The 22,455-nt window shown below is 43.9% G+C and overlaps 1 protein-coding gene across 5 annotated transcripts; it reads left to right on the forward strand.

Moving 5' to 3' along the window:
* Positions 1-373: 373 nt before the first annotated feature.
* LOC112235747 (protein mono-ADP-ribosyltransferase PARP6) lies at positions 374-22,231 on the forward strand. Of its 5 annotated transcripts, XM_042320985.1 has the most exons (24): positions 375-656; positions 2,391-2,528; positions 2,918-2,995; positions 3,596-3,690; positions 3,883-3,943; positions 4,042-4,132; positions 6,497-6,563; positions 7,634-7,783; positions 11,512-11,662; positions 12,430-12,561; positions 12,957-13,052; positions 13,225-13,317; positions 13,423-13,548; positions 13,733-13,798; positions 13,976-14,043; positions 14,163-14,211; positions 14,334-14,446; positions 15,670-15,742; positions 17,918-17,987; positions 19,538-19,632; positions 19,720-19,783; positions 19,880-19,964; positions 20,179-20,313; positions 21,253-22,231. In XM_042320985.1, exons 2-23 carry the CDS (start codon positions 2,526-2,528, stop codon positions 20,279-20,281), a joined length of 1,929 nt encoding a protein of 642 aa, XP_042176919.1. In that variant the 5' UTR covers positions 375-656; positions 2,391-2,525; the 3' UTR covers positions 20,282-20,313; positions 21,253-22,231. The 5 variants fall into 5 exon arrangements, 4 of the variants coding, with proteins under 4 accessions (XP_042176920.1, XP_024260037.2, XP_042176919.1 ...); XM_042320986.1 differs by having other exon boundaries at positions 374-656; positions 13,736-13,798; positions 20,179-22,231; XM_024404269.2 differs by having other exon boundaries at positions 374-656; positions 12,508-12,561; positions 20,179-22,231.
* Positions 22,232-22,455: the final 224 nt, after the last annotated feature.

The raw sequence follows: 22,455 nt of genomic DNA on the forward strand, positions 1-22,455 counted from the left end.
CAGACAGAATGGTCGTAAAATAGTATCAGACAACAGACATGCACTTCTTTCTCAAAAAGTGATTGCTCTGGTAGAGACACAGGCACAGATTTAGAAACAGACTCAGAAACACACACACACACACACACACACACACACACACACACACACACACACACACACACACACACACACACACACACACACACACACACACACACACACACACACACACACACACACACACACAGTCATCACAGCACTAACAGGACTGCCATTTTCCTACATTTTTCTCTCCCCCTTCTCCCCTTAGCAGAAACACAGTCAGCTGCAAGTCACATGACCAGCTGCTAGTTCCAACTGAGCATGCTCAGGCCCCTCAGTGTTGTCAGGCAAAAACTAAGAAGGCAGTACGAGCAGAGATCTGCAATAGATAAACACAGACATAGAGCAGCCACCGGGAAGCAGAGAGGCTGATACCGACAGGGAGAGAGAGGGAGGCAGCCATTTTGGCATTTACAATTCTCACTGCTGTTTTTAAGTCATTTTATTTAATTTTTTCATTCAGGGGGGACATAGCAGGGATATAAAAGCAGGTGTTCCCTTTAAGAGGGAAAGGATCAGGACCAAGGACAGCATCCTCCATCTCCATCCATCCATCTCCAGCTCCTGTATAGGTAAGCGTGTCGGACAGAAGAGAGGTGGGGGATGGGTAAAAGCTGCATGCCTCTGCGTGTGTTTAATTCTCATTGAAGGAATGAGGGGAGGGGGTCAGTTTGCATCTCTTTCGGTATGTGAGACGACAGAGAGAGGCGAGGGGGTGGGGATGGGGGTTCGGGGACATGGCAATGCAGGCGGGGAATATGGGAGGGGGGGGGGTTACAAAAGAGGATTGCTGAACATCGAGGAAATGTGGAAAACCATTAATAGCAAAATAACGCATGATAACACATTATAGTTGAAATTGAATGGGGTCTCGCTAGAGGCAGCTTCTGGTGAAACAAAATGGCTCAGTTTTGGGGAGAGATGAGGTCGCTGAACTGAGTAAGCACAGAAGAAGAAAGGAGAGAGACAGAGAGAGGAAGAGGAAAAGAGAGACAGTGTTTCTTCATTTTTATGGACTCATACGTATCTGGTAGAGGAGGCATCTTTGGATTTGTTGTTGACGCTAACAGCCACAGCCTGTGTATGTGTTGTGAGTGTGTGTTTATTAGCGTGAGTGTGTGTTTATCAACTATGAGCATCGTACAGCTGACAGGAGTCCATTACCATTATGCAGTTTAACTGATATAATATTATTTTTGTGTTGGATGTGTCACTCTAGATCTTTTGCCATCTAAGTTGTGACTTTGTCCAATGTTGAAGAGGTATTGCCTTCAGTGCATGTTGTGTTTAGCTTAGGGGACACAATGTCTGATGTGTTTACATCTGAATGTAAAGATATGGCAGCTGGAATATGTGCAGGGAAGTACGGTATAATCTGGAACGCTATTATGCTTTTGTTAGGAGCTGTTAGGGATATATCATAGATTCCGTTTATAAAAGTACACACCTGGTGCCATCTAGCACAGTGATCTCATCCTCTGAGGTCATTGTGAGGTCTGAGAGCTTAATGACTGATGATGATACCTCTATTGAAATATCACAATTTTAGGATGTTGAGAAAATGTTTTTAAAAAATGCCCTGAGAGAAATATATCCATCCCTGGCTTTAACTCCTAATTCAGCCAGATAAATATTTTGCACAATTTCAATGATTATTCCAAACAAAGACCTAAACTTGACAGTGCAGGTAATACAATGAAGTTTATTTTTATTTTATTTTACTAGGCAAGTCAGTTAAGAACAAATTCTTATTTTCAATGACAGCCTAGGAACAGTGGGTTAACTGCCTGTTCAGGGGCAGAACAACAGATTTGTACCTTGTCAGCTCAGGGATTTGAACTTGCAACCTTCCGGTTACTAGTCCAACGCTCTAACCACTAGGCTACCCTGCCGTGATTATTATCAAATGGACTACCCTTTCCTTATCTTTTGTACACAGATTGAAAAGGTTAGATGAAGATTCTGTTGGATATTCAGATGACCTAAACATAAAATTGTGCACAAAGCACAAACACGTAAAGCCTCTCTCTCCCACACACTCTCCGTCTTCACTGTGAGTAATGGGAGGGTGACAGACGGCAGAAGTGGCTGTTGCTAGGATACATGGCACGGTGGATTGCAGATGATTGAAAGAAAAAGGGAAAAGGAGACCACCATTAGGAAGTGGCAATGCGGAAAACGTCATTGCATCACTGTTTAGTAGACTGTGTTTATTTAAGGTAGATGCTTTGTGAAAATGCTGAAATAAGAGACATACTGTAAGATTATTGTTCGTGTTCCTCCTGTCTCTCATGCCAAATGGTTAGGTACCACGGTTTGAGAGGAAGTCCGAGTGACCAGGCCAGACTTCAACCTCAGTCCCTCCACCTACATGGAGCTCAGCTGTTATGGATGGGAGAAGCCTAACCCTGTCTGAGAAACCCCTATGAACAACAGACCCAATGGTGCGACAACTCGTATAACACCATAACCATATCATCAGGCTGCAGTTATCATAATAGATACATTCAGAATGTCTGATGTGTGTAGATCTCTAATAGATATATAAGGCGTGATGCCTTGCTGTTGATAACTACTAAGCCAAACAATAACATAACAGTGAATCGTCATACATGTTTTACAAATCATGTATTGAATATCTGTGGCTTATTTCATGTCTAGTTGTACTTTGTTTATCCAAATGGATCTCCGTCCATCCCTTTGACGTGACATCAAAAGCTTTATTTTGAAGTCTTTGAAGAACTGGCAGCTAAATGGGCAGAGAGAGAGAAAGGATGGGAGACGGAGCGATAATACCTAGAATGGCGTTTCACATCTGTCTGTATGCCTGCAGGACATCAAAGGCCAGTCCTGGACTGATGAGGAATCAGATGGGGAGAATGAGTCGGAGCAGTTCCTCTATGGGATCCAGGTACCCAGGCTGTCATGACATCCTCCCAGGCCACCTATCCCTCCCAGAGGGCAAACCGGACAAAACTGGTTGAAATGATGTCTTAATAACTTAATTTCAACCAGTTTTGCCCACTAGGCTCTTTGGTCCAATACAAACAGAATCAACACATGGGGTCTACAGAACTCCCCTAGGGGTCTTCAGTAACTGCAATCTTATTACCTCAAATCCTGTGACATACACAATGTCTTAATCTTTCAATCGGCTTTTTACAAAAAGTTATCTCTAAAGGATTGAGTTGGAAGTACTGTAAATTCAGTCCGGTTTTAAAAGCCTACTCTCCAGTGGATTCAGACCATCTACCGAGAGATGAGAGCCTGTTTGTAGGCACTAATATATGTGTGTGAGAACGAGACAGATAGAAGACGGAACTAGAGATAGAGACACGCCGATACAGTCCTGTGAGGCAGCAGAACAGGAAACTGCCCCTGTACCTTTTCTAATACTACAGTCATTGTATACATGAGTATCAATGCTAGCTCATATTACTGTACATGGATGCTACAGCAGCATCTCCGGGGATAATTCAGTGGTCTGACCTGTGCCCCTCCCGGCCTGTAGGGGAGCTGTGCTGCTGACCTGTACCGACACCCTCAACTGGATGCAGACATCGAGGCAGTGAAGGACATCTATACCGACAGTGCTGTCTCTGTCAGGTACTACAGTACACACACAGTCGCCACAGCCAAGTCTGGAAACCAAGACCACTAACTGTTATTGTCATTATCAGTAAATACGTTGCTCCAGAGAACATCTGACCCACTGAGATGTCAAGTTTCTTGGTGCGGAAAATCTTTTCAGTTTATGTGATTATTACATCTGAATGTTTGCTATTCTTCTTCTTTCAGAGAGTATGGAACCATTGATGATGTGGACATTGACCTTCAGATTAATATCAGTTTCTTGGATGTGAGTTTTCATTTTTATTATCTTTGGGCATTCCAGTATTACAATTCAGCATAGTAGAAAGTGTATGTGTATATCATATGTGTGTGTGTTTGTTCCAGGAGGAGGTGGCAACTGCCTGGAAGGTCATCCGAACAGAGCCCATCATTCTGAGACTACGGTTCTCTCTCTCCCAGTACCTAGATGGACCGGGTGAGAAGAGCCCCAGTGGCTGTGCGTGTGTGTGTGTGTGTGTGCATGCGTTCGCCTGCCTGTGCACAGTTGAAGTCGGAAGTTTACATACACTTAGGTTGGAGTCATTAAAACTCGTTTTTCAACCACTCCACAAATGTCTTGTTAACAAATTATAGCATTGGCAAGTCGGTTAGGACATCTACTTTGTGCATGACACAAGACATTTTTTCCAACAATTGTTTACAGACAGATTAGTTCACTTATAATTCACTGTATCACAATTCCAGTGGGTCAGAAGTTTACATACACTAAGTTGACTGTGCCTTTAAACAGCTTGGAAAATTCCAGAAAATGATGTCATGGCTTTAGAAACTTCTGATAGGCTAATTGACATAATTTGAGTCAATTGGAGGTGTACCTGTGTATGTATTTCAAGGCCTACCTTCAAACTCAGTGCCTCTTTGCTTGACATCATGGGAAAATCAAAAGAAATGAGCCAAGACCTCAGAAAACATATTGTAGACCTCCACAAGTCTGGTTCATCCTTGGGAGCAATTTCCAAACGCCTGAAGGTACCACATTCATCTGTACAAACAATAGTACGCAAGTATAAACACCATGGGACCACGCAGCCGTCATACCACTCAAGAAGGAGACGGGTTCTGTCTCCTAGAGATGAACGTACTTTGGTGCGAAAAGTGCAAATCAATCCCAGAACAACAGCAAAGGACCTTGTGAAGATGATGGAGGAAACAGGTACAAAAGTATCTATATCCACAGTAAAATGAATCCTATATCGACATAACCTGAAAGGCTGCTCAGCAAGGAGGAAGCCACTGCCCCAAAAACCGCCATATAAAAAGCCAGACTACAGTTTGCAGCTGCACGTGGGGACAAAGATCGTACTTTTTGGAGAAATGTCCTCTGGTCTGATGAAACAAAAATAGAACTGTTTGGCCATAATGACCATTGTTATGTTTGGAGGAGAAAGGGGAGGCTTGCAAGCCGAAGAACACCATCCCAACTGTGAAGCACGGGGGTGGCAGCATCCTGTTGTGGGGGTGCTTTGCTGCAGGAGGATGTGGTGGCTTTTTTCTGTTTTACCAAATAAGGAGAGTTACAAACTTCACACACCAGTCAGAGTTATAATTACATCTACATCTTTAATAATAAGAGCTTTGCAATAGCCTTTTTGACTTTCAATGATGCGCTATCTCTAATGTACCATTTGAAAAGTACCAACAGAAAAGTACAAAGATCTTTTATAGCCAAGATACACCCCTCTCAACTTACATGACGAACCACAGATTTTAGGAACAGTTCACAAAAGATTTGAGATTAAGATTTGTATGAAAGATATCTATAGAACATAGCAGACAGTTACTGCTGTGTCAACAGCTCTCATTGTATAGACCAGTGTCTGGCCCCCTGACTCCAAACAGAAGCCGTCTCTCCCTGGTGCGGCATAGAACAGAACCATTCGCTCATGTTCTCTGGAATGCTCTTTAGGTTTTATCACCCAAAGACATCGTAAATCTCTTTTGTCAATGTTATCTCATAGAGGCCCATCCTCAGTAGAACACACACACAATAGTTAACAAAACCATTATAAAATAACCATTGTAAAGCCATTCAAGCATTATAACATAATCTTGCAATTTTCCATGACAAGGGACTGGTGCACTTTACAATGTAGATGACATCATGAGGGAGCAAAATGATGTGGATATATTGAAGCAACATCTTGACATCAGTCAGGAAGTTAAAGCTTGGTCACAAATGGGTCTTCCAAATGGACAATGACCCCAAGCATACTTCCAAAGTTGTGGCAAAATGGCTTAATGACAAGAAAATCAAGGTATTGGAGTGGCCATCACAAAGCCCTGACCTCAATCCAATAGAACATTTGTGGGCAGAACTGAAAAAGCTTGTGCGAGCAAGGAGGCCTACAAACCCGACTCAGTTTCACCAGCTCTGTCAGGAGGAATGGGTTAAAATTCCCCCAATTTATTGTGGGAAGCTTGTGGAAGGCTACCTGATGCGTTTGACCCAAGTTAAACAATTTAAAGGCAATGCTACAAAATACTAATTGAGTGTATGTCAACTTCTGACCCACTGGGAATGTGATGAAAGAAATAAAAGCTGAAACAAGTCATTCAGATATTTCACATTCTTAAAATAAAGTGGTGATCCTAACTGACCTAAAACAGGGAATTGTTACCAGGATTAAGTGTCAGGAATTGTGAAAAACTGAGTTTAAATGTATTTGGCTAAGGTGTATGTAAACTTCCAACTTCAACTGTATGTGTGCCTGTGTGTGTTTAATCAGAGCTGAGCTCGTCACTCCTATGGGTTGTGAAATAATGAGTCATCTATTCTCAGAACCGTCAGTGGAGGTGTTCCAGCCCTCCAATAAAGAGGGCTTCAGCCTGGGCCTGCAGCTCAAGAAGTGAGTCCTACTCGAGTCATATGCCACTCAGCACGATTCCTCACATTCTGGTTCAGAGAGGCTATCCATGGGTCCTATGCTAATTTCACAAGATTTCCACCATTTTCAATGACACCTGTACAACTTACACTTAATATGCAAAAGTATGTGGACACCCCTTCAGCCACACCCATTGCTGACAGGTGTATAAAATCAACCACGCAGCCATGCAATCTCCATAGACAAACATTGGCAGTAGAATGGCCTTACTGAGGTGCTCTGGGACATTCAATGTGGCACCTTCATAGGATGCCACTTTTCCAACAAGTCAGTTCGTCCAATTTTTGCCTTGCTAGTGCTGCCCCGGTCAACTGTAAGTGCTGTTATTGTGCAGTGGAAACGTCTGTGAGCAACAACCGCTCAGCCGCGAACTGGTAGGCCACACGAGCTCACAGAACAGGACCTCCAACGGTCGAGTGCACAAGCCTAAGATCATCATGCCCAATGCCAAGCGTCAGCTGGAGTGGTGTAAAGCTCGCCGCCATTGGACTCTGGAGCAGTAGAAACGCCTTCTCTGGAGTAATGAATCACGCTTCACCATCAGGCAGTCCGACGGACAAATCTTTGTTTGGCGGAGGCCTGGAGAACGCTACCTGCCTGAATGCACAGTGCCAACTGTAAAGTTTGGTGGAGGAGGAATAATGGTCTGTGGCTGTTTTTCATGGTTCGGACTAGGCCCCATAGTTCCAGTGCAGGGAAATCTTAACATCCAATGACATTCTAGACAATTCTGTGCTTCCAACTTTGTGGCAACAGTTTGGGGAAGGCCCTTTCCTGTTTCAGCATGGCAATGCCCAAGGGCACAAAGCGAGGTCAATACAGAAATGGTCTAGATCTGTGTGGAAGAACTTGACTGGCCAGCACACCAACTCCATATTAATGCACATGATTTTGGAATGAGATGTTCAACGAGTAGGTGTCCACCTACTTTTGGTCATTTAATGTATATTATGGACTTAAATGTACAGTAGAGTCAATTACATCTGCTAATTGCTAATTTATTTTGACTGATTGTGCTGTCTGCCCTATAGGATCCTGAGTACGTTCACGTCCCAGCAGTGGAAGCACCTCAGTAATGAGTTCCTGAAGGCCCAGCAGGAGAAGAGACACAGCTGGTTCAAGGCCGGGGGAACCATCAAGAAGTTCCGCGCAGGACTCAGCATCTTCTCTCCCATCCCCAAGTATGGCTCCTATTACAGCTTCTAGTACTATCCCGGATACTATTATAGCTTCTAGTACTATCCCGGATACTATTATAGCTTCTAATACTATCCCGGATACTATTAAAGCTTCTAATACTATCCCGGATACTATTATAGCTTCTAATACTATCCCGGATACTATTAGCTACTATTATAGCTTCTAGTACTATCCCTGGATACTATTATAGCTTCTAGTACTATCCCGAATACTATATAGCTTCTAGTACTATCCTGGATACTATTATAGCTTCTAGTACTATCCCGAATACTATATAGCTTCTAGTACTATCCCGGATACTATTATAGCTTCTAGTACTATCCCAATACTATTATAGCTTCTAGTACTATCCCGGATACTATTATAGCTTCTAGTACTATCTACTATTATATTTTCTAGTACTATCCCGGATACTATTATAGCTTCTAGTACTATCCCGGATACTATTATAGCTTCTAGTACTATCCCGAATACTATATAGCTTCTAGTACTATCCCGGATACTATTATAGCTTCTAGTACTATCCCGAATACTATATAGCTTCTAGTACTATCCCGGATACTATTATAGCTTCTAGTACTATCCCGGATACTATTATAGCTTCTAGTACTATCCCGATACTTTATAGCTAGTACTATCCGGATACTATTATAGCTTCTAGTACTATCCCGGATACTATATTTGGAGCTTCTAGTACTATCTTCTAGTACTATATCCCGGATACTATTATAGCTTCTAGTACTATCCCGGATACTATTATAGCTTCTAGTACTATCCCGGAATACTATATAGCTTCTAGTACTATCCCGGATACTATTATAGCTTCTAGTACTATCCCGAATACTATATACAGCTTCTAGTACTATCCCGGATACTATTATAGCTTCTAGTACTATCCAACTATATTATAGCTATTAATAGCTTCTAGTACTATCCTGGATACTATTATAGCTTCTAGTACTATCCTCAGAACTATCAGTATAGCTTCTAGTACTATCCCTGGATACTATTATAGCTTCTAGTACTATCCCGGATACTATTATAGCTTCTAGTACTATCCCGGATACTATTATAGCTTCTAGTACTATCCCGGGTACTATTATAGCTTCTAGTATATCCACCTTCTTCTAGTACTATCCCGGATACTATTATAGCTTCTAGTACTATCCCGAATACTATATAGCTTCTAGTACTATCCCGGATACTATTATAGCTTCTAGTACTATCCCGGATACTATTATAGCTTCTAATACTATCCCGGATACTATTATAGCTTCTAGTACTATCCCGGATACTATTATAGCTTCTAATACTATCCCGGATACTATTATAGCTTCTAGTACTATCCCGGATACTATTATAGCTTCTAGTACTATCCCGGATACTATTATAGCTTCTAGTACTATCCCGGATACTATATGCTTCTATACTATTATAGCTTCTAGTACTATCCCGGATACTATTAGCTTCTAGTACTATCCCGGATACTATTATAGCTTCTAATACTATCCCGAATACTATATAGCTTCTAGTACTATCCCGGATACTATTATAGCTTCTATTATACTATTATAGCTTCTAGTACTATCCCGGATACTATTATAGCTTCTAGTACTATCCCGGATACTATTATAGCTTCTAGTACTATCCCGAATACTATTATAGCTTCTAGTACTATCCTATCCCGATACTATTATAGCTTCTAGTACTATCCCGAATACTATATAGCTTCTAGTACTATCTCGGATACTATTATAGCTTCTAGTACTATCCCGAATACTATATAGCTTCTAGTACTATCCCGGATACTATTATAGCTTCTAGTACTATCCCGGATACTATTATAGCTTCTAGTACTATCCCGAATACTATATAGCTTCTAGTACTATCCCGGATACTATTATAGCTTCTAGTACTATCCCGAATACTATATAGCTTCTAGTACTATCCCGGATACTATTATAGCTTCTAGTACTATCCCGAATACTATTATAGCTTCTAGTACTATCCCGGATACTATTATAGCTTCTAGTACTATCCCGGATACTATTATATTTTCTAGTACTATCCGGATACTATTATAGCTTCTAGTACTATCCCGGATACTATTATAGCTTCTAGTACTATCCCGGATACTATTATAGCTTCTAGTACTATCCCGGATACTATTATAGCTTCTAGTACTATCCCGAATACTATATAGCTTCTAGTACTATCCCGGATACTATTATAGCTTCTAGTACTATCCCGAATACTATATAGCTTCTAGTACTATCCCGGATACTATTATAGCTTCTAGTACTATCCCGGATACTATTATAGCTTCTAGTACTATCCCGGATACTATTATAGCTTCTAGTACTATCCCGGATACTATTATAGCTTCTAGTACTATCCCGGATACTATTATAGCTTCTAGTACTATCCCGGATACTATTATAGCTTCTAGTACTATCCCGAATACTATATAGCTTCTAGTACTATCCCGGATACTATTATAGCTTCTAGTACTATCCCGAATACTATATAGCTTCTAGTACTATCCCGGATACTATTATAGCTTCTAGTACTATCCCGGATACTATTATAGCTTCTAGTACTATCCCGAATACTATATAGCTTCTAGTACTATCCCGGATACTATTATAGCTTCTAGTACTATCCCGGATACTATATAGCTTCTAGTACTATCCCGGATACTATTATAGCTTCTAGTACTATCCCGGATACTATTATAGCTTCTAGTACTATCCCGGATACTATTATAGCTTCTAGTACTATCCCGGATACTATTATAGCTTCTAGTACTATCCCGGATACTATTATAGCTTCTAGTACTATCCCGAATACTATATAGCTTCTAGTACTATCCCGGATACTATTATAGCTTCTAGTACTATCCCGGATACTATTATAGCTTCTAGTACTATCCCGAATACTATATAGCTTCTAGTACTATCCCGAATACTATATAGCTTCTAGTACTATCCCGGCTATGTCAGATTTCATCATCACTGTCATCTCAGTAGTCACTGGGTACATTTTTACATCCATTCAACATTACAATTATTGTGAAAACTCTTGATTAATATAATATTTAGATTAAAACGTTTACATGGTTTGCAAGAAGAACGATTTCGCTTACAATCTGCTACACATGGACAGAGAATAATCCGGCTTCCTGATGGAAAAATGTAGAAAATTGCCAATCAAAATAACCATTGTATCACAGCGACCACGTTATTTTTGGGAAGCCTATTTGAGTTTGGACGTATAACATTTGTATGTGTAAAGTATTTTAAAGACATTTTCCCGAACTCACTTCGCTCGAGGGAGGCTCTGATTGATGGTGATAGCACACGCAGATCAATAACAACACAGGAACTCTAATAAAGGTGTTTACATGTCCTAGATTGTTAGATAATGGAGGTGTTTTAACCAGGTTCTGCTTTTACTTTGCTTGATCTTACGCAGATTAAGATAATCAGAGTAAGGTGTTTACATGACTAGTGCCAAACTCAGAGTATTGCCATAATCAGCTTAATATCGAATTATTTGCATGTAAACATACTCACTAATTGGTTGCTCTGAACTTTTGTGTTCGTATAATTTTCTTGCGTAGGAGTCTGAATGTCTGTATGTGTATGTGCTGTATACTTCCAGGTCTATCCATTAATGGTCTCTGGGTTGTGTGTCTGTGTGTTCCCAGGTCCCCCAGCTTCCCTCTGATCCAGGACACGGTTCTGAAGGGGAAGCTGAGTGTTCCAGAGCTGAGGGTGACCCGGCTCATGAATCGCTCCATCTCCTGCACCATGAAGAACCCCAAGGGGGAGCTGTTCAGCTACCCCCCCAACAGCCAGGTCGGAGGCCACCTCGCCTCACCACCACCATCACACACCCCTCTCCTGACTACCCCTATACACATCAGCACAGACAACACAATATTTATTTATTTTTATTTGTTAAGTTTATTTGGAGAACAAAAACATATCAGAAGTGAGAAGAGATGCATTGCACCAGATTTAGCTAACAGCTCATTTACATCTGCAGCCCCTTGGCTGGTGAACACATAAACATGACAACATTATATGCAAAAGGTCAACATACATACATCAGACATGTTCAAAACAGCAGTCAAGACATGCAGTCACGTTTCAAAACAGAGGTCAAGACAATACACATAAACGTCATTCCACATATTGCTGTTGGACCTGATGATATTTGAGCTGTGAAACACATAAACACATGTCTAAATATTGCTCAGAGCCCAGTTATTGCACCTAATGAAATTTCACATGTGTGTGTTTTGATGTGTATTCTATTGCATTCAAAAAATCACTGTGACCTTACAGCTAGCTAGAACAGTCAAACACAATACATCATCCATATCAGAAAGTGCATGAATTCAGAGCAATACTCGTAACAAGCAACTATTTCCTCATTCTACTATCCACACTATCTAATTGTTTTCTCGCTTTGAACTACCTGAGAACCTTGACTGTTCTCCTCCCCCAACCAACACACCTACAGTATTGTACCTTACCTTCCTTCCTGAGCCTCTCCCTACCCATACCTGACATGGCTGGCGCCGTGTCCCATAATGCTTTGTCTTCACTGTACCCATCAGACTGTGGCTGTCCCGGCGGCCAGGGCCCCAGCGCAGATTACCACGAGGCAGCTGATTGAATTGTTTTTCTCATCCCAGGCGGGTGGCCACTGCAAGAACATCCCTACCTTGGAGTATGGCTTCTTAGTACAGGTAGATAAGACCTCAAGGGCAAAGCTAGGGCTTTTAGTTCACTCTGAACGTCCTTCCAAAACAACTCCAAAGCACAAACACTGATCACGGGTCAAATGATCAAGGATCAAATGACCCTTCCAAGAGTTAGAGGACATAGTGTGTGCTTAAAGAAGGTATCCACCTCTGTTTAATTGATTCATGAAAGTTGAAATGAGGAAATGTTTTACCTATCAAATGATTTAGATTCATGTGCGTGTGTATAATGGGTTTGTTTCAAACCTGGGTAAAGTGACAGACTAAAACGTTGATAAGAGGCCCAGTCAGCTGATGATCTCATGATAGAAGAGTGATATATGGGGCTGGAGGAGATGATGGAGTGATTAGCAGGAATACCATGTTTTGTCTCCTGACAGATAATGAAATACTCGGAGCAGAGGATCCCCACTCTCAATGAGTACTGTGTGGTCTGTGACGAGCAGCACGTCTTTCAGAACGGATCCATGTTGAAGGTAGACCACATTAAAAAAGACATACAGTGTGAAGTGAACATTAAAATGTAAACGTTTCAATTCAGCTATGAGCAAGTTTCTCTGTTTCACTCAGATTGATGTTTGTTCATGTGCGTGTGTGTGCCACTTGCCCTGTGTGTGTGTGTGTGTGTGTGTGTGTGTGTGTGCGCAGCCGGCTGTGTGCACTAGAGAGCTATGTGTGTTCTCCTTCTACACTCTGGGGGTGATGTCAGGAGCAGCAGAGGAAGTGGCCACTGGAGCAGAGGTGACTGCCTGACTAACAACACACACACTTTCTCTATCCCCCTGTCTTGTCTGTCTGTCCCTGTCTATGTGGTGATAACTGATGGGCTTTCATGTTGATCCCTAGGTGGTGGATCTGCTGGTGGCTATGTGTCGGGCTGCTCTGGAGTCTCCTCGTAAAAGCATCATCTTTGAACCCTACCCGTCTGTGGTCGACCCCAACGACCCCAAGACTCTGGCCTTCAACCCAAAGGTTACTACTGTTGCTGTGGTTACACACCACGTTACAGGATGTCTGGTTATCCTAATATGTGATAACATTCTGAAACATTACTTTGGGCTCATTGAATGGGTTGTGGGTATTAATCCAATGTTTTTCTCTCTCCCTGTCCTTCTGACGCCTGTCTCCGTGGCTCCATCTTGCTCCCTGGTCACAGAAGAAGAACTATGAGAGATTGCAAAAAGCACTGGACAGTGTCATGTCCATCCGCGAGATGACCCAGGTACTGAGGCTGGGGGAGGCTGGGATGAAGGAAGGGCAGTCCTGTGCTGGACTTGGGCTGTGAAAAGAGACTATATATGTGTTGTTGCATTGAATCGTCTCCTTGTCATATTTAGATCTGGTAGTCTAGTGATGAAAGGATAGTGGGGTGTGAAATAATGAAAGCTGTCTTTTCCAGGGCTCATATCTGGAGATTAAGAAACAGATGGACAAACTGGACCCCCTGGCTCACCCTCTACTGCAGTGGTAAGTAGAAGGTCTCTGCTTACACCTCCTGCAATCTAAACCTCCAACCCTGTTCTGCCTTTCTCACTAACCTGTTTTTCTTCTCCCCATCCTATCTCGTCCTCTCTCTCCCTCTCTAGGATCATATCCAGTAACAGATCCCATATCGTCAAGCTGCCTCTGAGCAGGGTATGAATATCACAGATCTCTGGTGTCTGCTCTGCCTCGTAACTGTTGCCGTGTGTTCTCCACTACATTATTCTCTATTCTCTCTCTCCTTCCCTCCGTCTCTCTCTCTCTCTGTCCTATAGCAACTGAAGTTCATGCACACATCTCACCAGTTCCTATTACTCAGCAGCCCGCCTGCCAAGGAGGCACGCTTTCGCACGGCCAAGAAGCTCTACGGCAGCACCTTTGCCTTCCAGTGAGTCCCATATCTCTCCCCTAAGGGTGCCACTCCCCTGTAGTGGTCCCATACACAGTATATGGCAGCACCAACCTCCCCTTAACCATAGACTCCCACATACAGAATAGGTACTATGTTTTATTAAGTTTGAGATTACTTGATTCGTCAATTGTGCACAAAGTCCAACCGAAATGAATTCCATCCCCTCCCAAAGACACATCCAGGTTGGAGCAGGGGGCTGCCACACTGGGTGCTAGTGGAGCAGTTGTTGTGGGGGGTTAAGTGCCTTGCTCAAGGGCACAATGTCAGGCAACGGCATTTGGGATTAGAGACCAGCATCCTCCGGTTGCCAGCTCACTTCCAGACCGATTTTCTTTTCCCTGTCAGATCCGGGATTGAAACTTCTAGGCTACCTGCCGCCCAGTCTTATAGACACAGAGACAACACATAATAGAGTCCCACATATCTGGTAGTTACAGCATCCACCAGCTGACAGCACAGTGAACAGACACCACACCCTGTTTTCCCAGCAGTACTGGGTCCCTGATGTAGAGACATCAGTGTGAGCAACAGACAGCCATGCTCCTGCTGTACAAAAGGCACAAAGCAGAAGCACGCATGGGACCATCTCAAAGCAATCAGAACTGTCTCCGTCCCTCAGGAAGCTCGCTGATTTCAATTCAACAACCACTCCTCTTGAACATTGTCTCTGCTAAGAATAACAGCACGGCTACCCTGTTTCACCCCTTGGGGTTTATTTGAGGACAATAAGAGATGAGAGACGGTACAGTTTGATGTATTCCCACTGAGACTTCTATTCACGTAACATCCTGCTGTTGAAAAGAGAAGGAGGGGTGATGTAATATCAGGAGATTTCTGAGCTGTTCTTGTGCTGTAGGTCCTCGGCCATCCTGCTGTTTTTAGCCAACAAACATGACAAGTTTAGAAAATGTGAGAAAATAGAATTACTATCCCATACAATCAGCCAAAAACACAGTGGAAACAGACTTATTGCATTGCCAATAAGATGTAGATATCTCACGGGCATGAATGCTTTACTCGAGGTACAGTATAACAATCTGTCCATAAATGGTGGGCATGCAAATGTGGAAATAATGATGTTTTGAACGATCTCTGCACAGCATTGTTGGAGCCTTTAGAAAGCACTGGCCCTGTTTGAGGAAGAAGTGTTCAGTATTCACAGCTCTCCTTATCTCTCTCTCTCCCTGCACCTGCTCTAGTGGTTCCCATATAGAGAACTGGCACTCCGTTCTGAGAAATGGACTAGTCAATGCCTCTTATACCAAACTGCAGGTATGTAGATCCAGCAGTTGGCTGAACTAAGACGCATCCTCCCGTGGACAGCGCCTGTCTGTCCTCCTCACACACAGTGCAGGTTGGCTGTCCAGCTGATCCATTTTGACAGTAACGGATGCCAGGTTTCTCTCTCAATGTATTATACGCTTTAAAATGCCAGGCCCACCAGTAATTTCCCCCTGGCATATGTCGAGCACTTCCTGTTTCCTGCTCTGACAGCAGTGGACACCACGCCTCTTCCTGTCCTGATAGAGAGGCGGAGGGGCTGTGTTGTCTGCTGGGGTGCTGGGGGTTACCAGTCGGCCTGGCTGAAGGCGTGGCTGCCTGGGTTGACCACTAAGAGCACTGAGTAGACTAGGTCAGAGGTTACGACTGCTGCCCCGCCCCATGTCTGTTTCGCTATGAGGATCCACAGAGTGGGTGAGTGGGTGAGGGACCCAAGGAAGGTCAGTAATGGTCATCACCTATACTGTCTCTCTTATTTACCTCTATGCTGAACCTAATGATGTTTAATATGTATATGGCTGAACCTCCTGGTAGTCCAAGACACTGTACAAGACATTAAACCACATGCATGACAATCTACTTCTATGTCTATAGACTCTTAGGTTCATGATGTATACACCTTTGAAACACGGCATCTCGCTCCTTCCTGTTGTTGTATTATGCTGTATGACCGGGAGAAGTCAGCAGGGTGTTTGTTGTCAGTGAGCAGTTTATTATGAGTATATTACAGTATTAGAACCTTTGCCGTTAGAGCTTTGAAGACTCGTCTTTCATCTCCTTGTTCTGCGTCCCTCGCTCTCTCCCTCCTCTTCACCTTGAGCGTGTGTTTGTTCACTCTGTCACGCCTTCAGCTCGCACAGCAAATCTCATTGTGTCTCTGTCTCTCTCTCTCTCTCTCTCACGCTGTCCTTCAGATACACATGTCATCTCTGTCTCTCTCTCTCTCACGCTGTCCTTCAGATACACATGTCATCTCTGTCTCTCTCTCTCACGCTGTCCTTCAGATACACATGTCATCTCTGTCTCTCTCTCTCTCACGCTGTCCTTCAGATACACATGTCATCTCTGTCTCTCTCTCTCTCTCACGCTGTCCTTCAGATACATGTCATCTCTGTCTCTCTCTCTCTCACGCTGTCCTTCAGATACACATGTCATCTCTGTCTCTCTCTCTCTCACGCTGTCCTTCAGATACACATGTCATCTCTGTCTCTCTCTCTCTCTCACGCTGTCCTTCAGATACACATGTCATCTCTGTCTCTCTCTCTCTCACGCTGTCCTTCAGATACACATGTCATCTCTGTCTCTCTCTCTCTCACGCTGTCCTTCAGATACTCTGTCATCTCTGTCTCTCTCTCTCTCACGCTGTCCTTCAGATCATGTCATCTCTGTCTCTCTCTCTCTCACGCTGTCCTTCAGATACTCATGTCATCTCTGTCTCTCTCTCTCTCACGCTGTCCTTCAGATACACATGTCATCTCTGTCTCTCTCTCTCTCACGCTGTCCTTCAGATACACATGTCATCTCTGTCTCTCTCTCTCTCACGCTGTCCTTCAGATACATGTCATCTCTGTCTCCTAAACTCAGAAGTGATTCTTCTTCCTCCACTCTCACAAAGTATTTCCGTGGGTGTCACCTCTCCACTGGAGCTGAAACTCCCTCTGCTCTGCCATGGATGTCCATCAAACATTCCCCGTCTTCATCATCCGTCTTCATCCTCGTCCTACCCTTGTTCTGTCGCCATCCGTTCTGATGTAGTTCCACGTCCTTATGGATGATTTACATAAATATTCAACACAAGACTTCTACATGGACGTTTGTTACCTCACCTCAACATCTTATGAGGTCTTAGTGGGGAGTGGAACAGGAGACTATGGGGTCCTACAATAGTCAATATATTGTACTTTAGGTAGGTTTCTTTTTCTATTGCACTTCACCTCGTGGTTCAACATAGAGCCCACTGTGTTCTACCTTCTACCTTCTCTCTGCACTTCTACCTCTCTGTGTGTGTGTCTCTTGTGTGCGTGTGTGTGTGTGTGTATGAGCGGGTGTGTCTCTGAGTGTATGTTCCTCTGGCAGTGTGTCTCTGAGTGTGTGTGTGTGTCTCTTGAGTGTGTGCTCTGCTGGTGGGCTCTCAGTGATTCTTCCCCCTGCTCTTTTCAACACAAGCTGCATGGTGCAGCCTATGGAAAGGGTATCTATCTCAGCCCCATCTCCAGCATTTCCTTTGGATACTCAGGTAGGAATGACCCTCTGTCCTGCAGGCAATGGCCTGCTCTCGCTCTCTCTGTCTTTGTCTTTGTCTCTCTGTCTTTGTCTCTCTGTCTCTCTGTCTCGCTCTGCTTTGCTCTGCTTTTCTGTCTGTCTGTCTCTCTCTCTCTCTGTCTCTGTCTTTCTCTCTGTCTCGCTCTGTTTCGCTCTGTCTGTCTGTCTGTCTGTCTGTCTGTCTCTCTCTCTCTCTGTCTGTCTGTCTGTCTGTCTGTCTGTCTGTCTGTCTGTCTGTCTGTCTGTCTGTCTGTCTGTCTGTCTGTCTGTCTGTCTGTCTGTCTGTCTGTCTGTCTGTCTCTCTCTCTTTCTGTCTCTCTCTGTCTCTATGTCTCTCTGTCTCGATCTGCTATGCTCTGTTTTTCTGTCTGTCTCTCTGTCTCTCTCTGTCTCTGTCTTTCTCTCTGTCTCGCTCTGTTTTGCTGTTTTTCTGTCTGTCTCTCTCTCTCTCTCTGTCTCTCTCTGTCTCTGTCTTTCTCTCTGTCTCTGTCTCTCTGTCTCGCTCTGTTTTGCTGTTTTTTCTGTCTGTCTCTCTCTGTCTCTCTCTGTCTCTCTGTCTGTCTCTCTGTCTGTCTCGCTTTGCTGTTTTTCTGTCTGTCTGTTTTTCTGTCTGTCTGTCTGTCTGTCTGTCTGTCTGTCTGTCTGTCTGTCTGTCTGTCTGTCTGTCTGTCTGTCTGTCTGTCTGTCTGTCTGTCTGTCTGTCTGTCTGTCTGTCTGTCTCTGTCTGTCTGTCTGTCTGTCTGTCTGTCTGTCTGTCTGCTCTGCTCTTCTGTCTGTCTCTATCTCTGTCTCGCTCTGTTTTTCTGTCTGTTTCTCTATCTCTGTCTTGTCTTTCTCTCTGTCTCGCTCTGTTTCGCTCTGTTTTTCTGTCTGTTTCTCTATCTCTGTCTCTGTCTTTCTCTTTGTCTCGCTCTGTTTCGCTCTGTTTTTCTGTCTGTCTCTCTCTCTCTCTCTGTCTCTCTGTCTCGCTCTGCTCTTCTATCTGTCTCTCTCTCTGTCTCTGTCTTTCTCTCTGTCTCGCTCTGTTTTTCTGTCTGTCTCTCTCTCTCCCTCTGTCTCTCTCTGTCTCCCTGTCTCTCTCTCACCCCTCGTCCTTCAGACGGTTGGTTGTGTCTGCTCTCTTTGTTCAGCTGACTTGTCTCTGGCACAGTCCATCTTCATCTTTGGGTTGGGTTCACCTACCTGTGCTGTCCCTGCACTACATTGTCCTGTGTGTCCACTGTGGGGCTGCTGGTCTGGTCTGTATGTGTCTGGCTCTGTGCATTGCATATCACACACTCATCTGACGTCATCTAGTTTTGTGTGTGTGTGCGTCCAAGTCTAACTGGGTAAGCAAGCAGCCATCTTTAAGTGAGGTTGAGCAATACCCTGACCCTAGGCCATCCTCACCTCCTCTGTGTTGTTCCAGCAACAGAACTCAAAAGTATGTTCAGCCGTTGACCTGCTCAGCATATGGTAGTATCTCAGCTCCAGTACAGCTCTGACCAGCTTTGCGTTTGTTCCCATCCGTGTGTGTGTGTTCAGGGATGGGTAAAGGACAGCACCGCATGCCCACCAAAGATGAGCTGGTGCAGCGTTACAACCGAATGAATACCGTTCCACAGGTGCAGTGTCTGATGGTGAGAGACACGTAGGACTTACAACCATTTGCCCTGTTGATACGTGTCCGGGCATGACATCATGCTCTGTGTTGACTGCCTCCACAGAGCCGTCCTATCCAGTCAAGGTTTCTCCAGAGCCGGAATCTAAACTGCATTGCCCTTTGTGAAGGTAAATACTGTACCACATGAAATGTATAGACGAGCTGGGTCAATTGTTCTTGGTCGTGGGGTGGTGTGTTTTGTTAACGCCGTCTGCCTGTCTCAGTGATCACGTCCAAGGACCTGCAGAAGCACGGCAACATTTGGGTGTGTCCTGTGTCCGACCACGTCTGCACGCGCTTCTTCTTCGTGTGAGTAACCTTGTCCTGGCTCTTATCGTTCCCCTAGAAATCAGAGTGACACGTTGGTTCCGTCTGTTGTCTGTAAAGTTGTTATTGCGTTTCCGTAAGACGTTCCACAACCATGTAACAAGATGAGGAACGATAAAAACGTGACGCACAGCAAGACAGCGAACTAACAGTCACATCGTTTTATCCAATGTGAACTGTCACCTCTGTGTTGCAGGTACGAGGACGGCCAGGTGGGAGATGCCAACATCAACACCCAGGAGCCCAAGGTGCAGAAGGAGATAATGCGTGTGATCGGCACCCAGATCTACTCCAGCTAATGGAGGCTCCCCGGTGGCCCTTGGAGGAACAGGTCTGTACTGCAGATAGACCGACAGACAGAACTATAGACATAAATACAGACAGACATTTGGGAAACACAAACTCAGACCAGATGAGGGAGGTTGAGGATCTTTACACCTCATATCTACAGTCCTTGTCCCTTTTTTCCCCTCACTTTTTATTCCTCTGCTTTCCGTTCTCCCTGTGTCTGGCTAGCATGTGTAACAGTTCCTACTCTGTGCTCCGGTGAGCCACACCCGTGGGCTAGATAGAGCTGGAAAACACAGGGATGAATGAAGGAAACCTTAGCCGGACTGGTTTGCCACACACACTCTGAGCTGAAGCGCAAGAGCACACACACACGCACGCGCGCACACACACACACACGCAAACACACACACACACTTCCCTTTCAGCCCCTGGTCTCTCATTTCCTCCTGAGCCACTGTCAAGTCTCATCCACGCTCTTTTATCAGCTGCAAATGTGAGAATCCTTTGGACTGTGTATCTATATTCATCAGTTCTCATTGTGGATATCTAGAAGAAGAAGAAGAAGAAGGAGTCATGTTTAGTTTATTACACCCCCCTGTGGGTGTTGAATCATGGATCTACATGCATGTAGAAATGTGTTATTTTATTGTGTTGTTGTAGGCATTTTCTCAGTGATCCATTTATTTTCTATTCTTTGACTAATGACATAAATTGACGGGCCAAGATGCAATTATCTCCCGGGTCAAAGCAGTGTTCTACCGTGCCTCGTCATGTAGTGGGTCAGTTTGTCTTCAGATAGCACAGACAGAGGGACCTGAAGCCCTCTGGTTGAGTAAAATGATTGTTACACAGGAGAATCCATCACTAGTTATTATTGTTACCAGTCTGTCAGGAGAGACTAGTCACAGACAGACACAGCCACAGCCTGCTCCCTCTGTAGACTAAAGGCTTTCTTGTCTTCTCCCGATGTTTCATTTAGGGAAATTAGACCGGAGAGTCAAAATGATGACAGAGAGAATACTGGTGCCCTCTAGACTGCTGAATCTGAGAGAGCATGATGCAAAACCCATAGCACTGTCGCACTGACTTGTGACTTGCTCCATAAAGTACAGTCCATCCCACTGTGAGAGACTAGGGCAGTGACCCCAGGTGAATCCATGCCCTACAGCCCGCTCTCCCTCCCTACTCTGAGAGATATAATACATGAAGATATTATATGACTATGTCCCTACCCACAGGACACTGGATGTTGTTCAAGTGCTTTACTTACATATTTATGGTTTACCTTGGGGAACGGCAACCCTGTGTATAATTTACTCTGTTTATCAGTTATATGTATGTATGTGTGGGTTATTCGTATTTTCTGTACTATAGTACATTATACTGGACATTGCACTCATTCAACATTTGCTTAGCCCAGATAAAATGTATGTTCTCTCTCTTTCTCTCTCTCTCTCTCTCTCTCTCTCAGCCTGTCTCAAGGTCTACCTGTCTAGTGTGTAGAAAGACGGAACCACTGAAATATTTATATTTGGAGTAAAAGTGAACAAAATAACTAAATGTCCCTTATGGTAAAATGTCTTCACTCGGACATACATGCATAGTGGCGTTGGTGTTGAACAACAACAACAAGAGTGCGTTGTAAATGTGAATATGGACCAGAGAAGGAGAAATGTACTGTTGGGAGAGAAATGGCTCTATCTGCACATGTCAATTATTGTTTGTCGAGATGAAAAGACTGGGGGAAACACCTTACCCAGCCTTCAGTATCCAGTGCTCCTTCTGGCTGCGGTGTGTAGGGCCTGTTGACAGCTGATACCTATTGTCCCCCCATTAAGAGTGACTGTATTCAGAGCCCTATCTGTTCTTGTCCCTCTCTGTCAGTGGTGTGTTCATGATGGTGACGACGATGGAAAGATATGATGAAAGGAATGAATAAAGATTTTGCACAATTTTAATAATTGCCTCCTTTTCTTTTCGTAGTGTTTAGAGAGTCGTTGATGGAGCAGAAAGGGTGTTGTTACGTTACATGAAAATATGCACTGGTGTCTCGTAGCCTGCAGGGGGCGGCCTCGCTCCGTGTGACTACCCAGACGTGATAACTGTCCACCATGCCAACTGTTGTAGCAGTGTGTCTCACTACCGTGACGATCAATGGCAGTTTTATTAAACATCTAACTTC

Source organism: Oncorhynchus tshawytscha, linkage group LG04 (genome assembly GCF_018296145.1).
Source record: "Oncorhynchus tshawytscha isolate Ot180627B linkage group LG04, Otsh_v2.0, whole genome shotgun sequence".
Classification (NCBI taxonomy): Eukaryota; Metazoa; Chordata; class Actinopteri; order Salmoniformes; family Salmonidae; genus Oncorhynchus; species Oncorhynchus tshawytscha.

Coding starts and splice junctions, on each gene's coding strand:
- LOC112235747 (XM_042320984.1), top strand. Junction 2,996..3,595: donor AGTTCCTCTATGGGATCCAG/GTACCCAGGCTG, acceptor CCCGGCCTGTAG/GGGAGCTGTGCTGCTGACCT. Junction 11,663..12,429: donor GCTACCCCCCCAACAGCCAG/GTCGGAGGCCAC, acceptor TGTACCCATCAG/ACTGTGGCTGTCCCGGCGGC.